Genomic DNA, 6,000 nt, shown 5'->3' on the forward strand with positions numbered 1-6,000 from the left:
AATTATTCAACAGCTTCCTTTTGTTACTTCTTCATTTTAATTCTGACAGAATTTTAGGCCTATTCAGTAATTGCAATGAATTAAGCTTCATTAATTGTTGACTAGTTAGATAATGTCAACAGTTTACAAGGCAAACACATTGCTACCCATTATCATTGCAAAGGTAATCTTTCAAGTCAAAGAGTTGACATCTTCTCTTCCTGTCCCCAGACAGAATGCTCCTGTGCCCTTGCTGCTTTTGCCAAAGGGTAGCAGAGTGAAATTAATAAAGCCAGTCAGTTTCCTGGCTGCTATTCTATACCATGCAGAGGTCAATGAAATTGTCAATAATCATGTCAATTTCATGCTAATTGGAAAAGCTATAAGAGCAGCAAGCTGCAGCTGGAATTCTTCAGGAAGAAAGGAAGTCTCATAGTAATAGGGCTAGATAAGGACAATAAAGGTAAAGACACCTCCCTTGGCAGTAACCCAGAGGCCCTGAAGGAGGCATACAATGACAGAAATATTTCCTTCCCTTGGCAGAAGCTAGGAGATTTTCAGTGAGAAAAGTAAAAGCCCCGAGAGCCTTCCCAAAAGCTAGTGATTGTTGCAGCTTCAAATTATCAGACACCTTGCATCCAGAGGCTGATACATAAGATGGTGTACTCCAGAAAAGTTCAGACACATCATTCCATGGGGTTGGGAGGATGGGCATCTGAGCAGAGCATTACCCAGGGCCTCACTTATGGGGTTTCCCATTCCTATCTTTCATAAATATGTCTAGATAGCAGACACCTTCTAACTGAATTAGTAAGCAACCTTAGATTTTTTTTTAGCTATATTCTAAAAATAAATTAGGTGAGAGATGGACAATATGGACAATACAGTATTTGGCTTTTGCTGCCATACAGAGGCAGAATGACATGGTACATTTCACAGTACTTTGATTAATATAAAGTATGGCAATGAAAGAAAAGCAAGGTTTTTACATTTACACAGCTTTGTTCAAAAGCCATTGAAATAAGCAAGCAAAAAATGCATTACCTAAGTGTGCAATTATGCTACTATATGCCAGAGTTCCAACTGCCAGAACTAAAGGAGCTCACTTTCAAGTCTGATCTCCCATCACAAGAGTTTCTGTCCTGAAATTCTGATGCCAAACCTAATATAATCTGAATTTGAAAACCTGATGCAGGCACATGAGGCTGAAGGGAAAGTGAATTTATCATTCTATAATCATAAATACGGGAATCTATTGATAGTCCTACAAGGGAATATGCTGAGAAATTGAGTGGCAGCTCCAAGGTTTTACCCACTCCAGTGTAGCAGGATGTTTTGGTCCCCAAAACCTGTAGTGCCATAGCCTATGTGGAACCTTTTTGCCTCCCTACTGCCATTTGACACCACAACTCCTCTGGCAGCCAACTGCCACGGTCTCTGCGCTCCCATCAAGACCAGGTTCCACAGGATGGAGTGGAGGCCACACAAGTTACTGCAGGCCCTGCCACAACCCACCAAAACCTCTGTGGCGAGGCCTGCAAAGAAACGATGTGTGTGCATGTGCATGTATGTGTAAGGAGCATGCAGTGGAAGTGGCACACCATCCAGCCAGGATATGCAGGTATCATCTTACCTCTACTTGCAGAAGCAGAGGGGATTACTGATACCTGCTGTTACTGCATTGGTTAAAAAAAAAAAAACAGAAGAAGAAAAAAGTTATTGTAAACGTTTTAGCTAATGTGTTCCAAACACATACAGACGTTGTCAAAACTTAGTTCCAAATTCTCTCGCAGTCAGACTGCTCCCTCCTTTTGTTAAATAAGAGGAAAAGAATATTTAATATGATCATTCTGGTTCTATAAAGTCTTTAGGGCTCTGATAGCCATTGCTATTCCCCCCTTATTTACCTTACCTATTTGACCACAAGAAGCTCTTGATGGCCTTGTATATGCAAATCTTTTTTGCCAGTGGAGCCAGACTGACTGTAGCAGATAGTTTACTGTACACATTGCCAGCAAGTCAAATAGTTTCAAATTTGCTACTGTGACTGTATGTAAATCATGGTAGAGCACAGAGTTCACAGACTTTCTTGGCAACTGTTTTACTTTATATACGTAGTTCTGTTTAATCCCATCTGTCATGAATATTTTATGCAATTGATATATAATATATACACTTCCAAGCATACAAATATAAAAACTATCCCAAATTTTGGGTCAGCACAAAGGAATTGTTGAAATATTCACACTGGACCTAATTTTCAAAAGTTCTGAGCTCCAGCTTTAGAAATGGGAACTGCAAGAGCTCAGCACCTTTGAAAATCAGGCCCAGTATGACCTGATACAGTAGCGGGGGAAACAGTCAGAACACACTATATGGATATTTTAAATTGGCGGTTCCCAAACTGTGCTCTGTAAACAACCAGTGCTGCAAAGAGCACTACTTGGTGGTTCGTGGAGAGTTTAATATTATTAGTTCCTCCTTCTTTTCCCCCAAATCACATTAAAGGAAACTACTGTATTTTAGCTAATTTTTTTTCCATGTAAACAATGTAGTTGCCTGTGGGATATTATTTAAGCACCAATGGAAGAGATGGTGGTCCAAGAGATAATCTCTCTGTCAAGACATGGAACAAACCACAAGCGTGTCCAGGAATCTGTTTTAAACTATACTGCCACGTGATAGCTCAAAAAAAGAATAAAAACACCAAGAAAGAAAAGCTTTGTAAAATTTAAAATACTACTTAAGGCCCTGATCATATAGTTACATCAAGTGGACCCTTATTCCCATCCAGAGCCCTGTTGACTTCACCCCAGCGGAGTATGCAAAACTCAGGCAGGCTCTCACCTAATACAGAATCAATTACTAAAGGAGAAAACTGGGGGTCACTGACTGAAAGGAGAGGAGCAACTAACCAGCTAATGTGGCAGATAGTGAGACAGTGACACACTTTCCAGTCCAGTGTCCCAACGACCAGGAAGTGTGAGAAAGGTATTTCCTCAAACTGTCAAGAATCACAGAAAACATCTGATAGGAAAAACTGGGCCTGATCCTGTGAGGAAGGGGAAGAGATGGCATTGTGCTACACAGCAACCTGCCACCAGGTCAGGAGTGGCCAGGGATGACGGGTGGTCCAGGAAATAGAACCTCAAACACAGTGTGTAACCCCAATCTGAGTGGGATGCATCTACCCCTATCAATCCCATGTGGGGAGTCTGTCTTTTGCCTACTCTGTGGTAAGGTTTGTATAGCAGGTCATCCCAATAAAATGCCATTGAATTGAGTTGACTCCACTGAAGAAAACGTGAAATGAGTGCTAGAGGTAGTAAGTGACACATTACACCAGTTGGATCAAACTTATGTCCGATATGGACCGCATGTGGTGTGCTAGCTAATAACTCCGGTCAGCCCCAGCACAGGGGTGACACAGCCCCTCGCTGGTCTGGATTGCACCCCAGAACGTCACACCCAGGAAAACAGGTAATCAAGTAGGTGACAAAAACACCCCACCACTGCCTAGCTCTTTGAAAGAGCGGTGGCTCCCCTGGGGAGCTGTACACTGTGGGCTCCCACAGGAGGCAGAGAACTAGGGCCACGCTCTGGCTGAGGGGCGAGAGCTGCGGCTCCCCGAGCGGGCTGCTGCCCAGGGGAACAACAGAGAGAGAAGGGGGAAGCGAGCGAGACAGGGGCAGGAAGAAGAGCGGGAGGCGATGGGGCAGAGGCCGGCGCTGCCGCCGCTCACCTGCGTTGTAGAAGCGGTCCAGCACCGTGGTCTCCCCGAAGTCCAGCTTGGCGAAGTGCAAGGTCTCCAGGGAGGCCCCGACCGCCTCGCACGCCTCCCGCAGGCTCTGCAGGGCCCCGCTCTCCGCCGCTACCAGGAGCCCCTGGCTCTCCTCGTTGATCACGTAGGTCACCGTGGTCCTCCTGGTGCCGCCGCCCTTAGCCCGGGCTCCAGTCCCCGCCGCGGGGCAGGCAGCGCTGCTGTCCTCGTTCCAGTAGGTGCCGGCTGGCGGCGAGGCCGGGGCGGGGAGGAGGCTCCGGGCGCCCCCGTCGGGCCCCGGCGCTCTCCGGCTGACCCCGCCGAGCCCTTCCTGGTGCAGGCAGCCGCCGCTCGGCGGGCTGGGCACCGAGAAGCTGATCCCCTCGCTGCTGTCGCTCATCCCTGCGGAGCCCCGCGCCGCGTCCCCGGCTCTGCTGGTGCCGCTCGCCGGAGCTAAGCAGATGCCATGCTTCGCCGCCCGCCGGGCTCGCCCTGCCCCTCGCCGCCAGAGGCTCCTGCAGCCCGCCGCTGGGCGGGGAAAGCGGAGACGGTCCCCGCTTAGCAGCTGCCGAGGTCTCGCTGAGCCGGGAGGGCAGCGCAGTCCCGCCCGGTGCCTGCCAAGGGCACCATTGCGCGCCCCCTCCCCCGCGCGCTGGGCTGGGCTGGGCTGGCTTCACCTGCAGGGAAGCGACCACCTGGCGAGCGGCTCTGCTGGCAGCCGGGCACGGGGCACAGCCTCTCCCCGCAGTCACTGCACTTCTTCGCCCACTGCTCCCCAGGCAGACGCTCCTCCTTCGCCTCGCACCGCCGGCGCGGCTCCCTCCGGCGGACTGGCTGCCCTGCCGCTAGGCCGGGCGCTCCGATCAGCTCGTCCTGCAGCGGCAGCGCACAAGCCACTTGTGGTATCGCTGCTTGAGCCAGCTATGGCTGGAACCGTAAAGCCAGCAGCAACCGCACCGGAGCCAGCCCAGAGCTGCCCGGCTCCTCCCTTATTCCCTCCCCTTGCCCAGGACTATAAAGAGCCGCATTCCTGCGCTGAGCGCTCAGAGCCGCGCCAAACTTTAGGCAGGGCTCGGTGCGTACGTCGCAGGCTCTTTCTTGGGCTCGTACCAGCGCTTGGTTCGCTTTCTTCTCTGCACAGCGCCCTCTGCTGCTCCATGCTGTGCTTGGTCGTTTGGCGGTGTCGGCGGGCAGTGCTCCTCAACAGATCTTGGCTGGGCTGCCTTTGTTTTTATTTTTTTTAATACTTGCAGTGCATACTAGCTATGTGTATTTTTATATGTATCAATGTAAGTTGTAGGAAACCTATGGGGGGGTGTCAGCCAATAATTATTCAACAATAGTATATGGTGAGATTCAAAAAGTAAAAGCTTGTAACTAGGGACCTACCAACTTCACAGCCAAGAAAAACGCATCACAGACTGTGAAAGCTGGTCCGCCTCTGTGAAATTTGATCTTTTGTGTGCTTTTACCCTATACTGTACAGATTTCATGGTGGGGACCAGCATTTTTCAAACTGGGGGTCCTGACCCAAAAGGGAGTTGCAGGTGGATCGCAAGGTTATTTTAGAGGGGGTTGTGGTATTGCCACCCTTACTTCTGTGCTACCGTCAGAGCTAGGCTGCTGGAGAGTGGCAACTATTGACCAGACACCAAGCTCCGAAGGCAGTGCCCTGCCACCAGCAGCACAGATGTAACAGTGGTAATACCATACCATGCCACCCTTACTGCTGCCGTCAGAGCTGGGCGGCCGTAAAATGGCACCTGCTGACTGAGCTCTACAGCAGCACAGAAGTAGAGGTGGCAATACCATACCACGCCATCCTTACTTCTGCGCTGCTGCTGGCTCTGCCTTCAGAACTGGGCTCCCTGCCAGCAGCCGCTGTTCTCCAGCTGCCCAACTCTGAAGGCAGCGTCACTGTCAGCAGCAGGGCAGAAGTAAGGATAGCAGTACTACAACCACCACCACCACCACCCCCCGCCACACACACAATAACCTTGCGACTACCCCCCCAGAACTCCTTTTTGGGTCAGGATCCCTATAATTACAAACACCTTGAAATTTCAGATTTAAAGAGCTGAAATCATGAAATTTACAACTTTTAAAATCCTATAACCATGAAATTGACCAAAGTAGATGTGAATTTGGTACGTCTGTTGCCAGCACCCAGTCCCAGAGGCGAGCAAAAGCCGGGGGGGGGGGGGGGGAGGGTTCCGCTACCCGGTATGTTTCACCCAATAATCACAACGGGGTGGAGAAGC

The 6,000-nt window shown here is 49.9% G+C and overlaps 1 protein-coding gene across 2 annotated transcripts in view; it reads right to left on the minus strand.

The window, feature by feature from the left end:
- Nucleotides 1-4,775, minus strand: part of MAP3K5 (mitogen-activated protein kinase kinase kinase 5) — a 160,759-nt gene extending 155,984 nt beyond the window's left edge. For both annotated transcript variants that reach the window (XM_074948490.1, XM_074948489.1), the window contains exon 1: nucleotides 3,722-4,775. In XM_074948490.1, the coding sequence (XP_074804591.1) occupies nucleotides 3,722-4,139 (418 nt within the window). In that variant the 5' untranslated portion in view covers nucleotides 4,140-4,775. The remainder of the gene's footprint in view (nucleotides 1-3,721) is intronic.
- Nucleotides 4,776-6,000: the final 1,225 nt, after the last annotated feature.

This window comes from Natator depressus, chromosome 3 (assembly GCF_965152275.1).
Source record: "Natator depressus isolate rNatDep1 chromosome 3, rNatDep2.hap1, whole genome shotgun sequence".
Taxonomy (NCBI): domain Eukaryota; kingdom Metazoa; phylum Chordata; order Testudines; family Cheloniidae; genus Natator; species Natator depressus.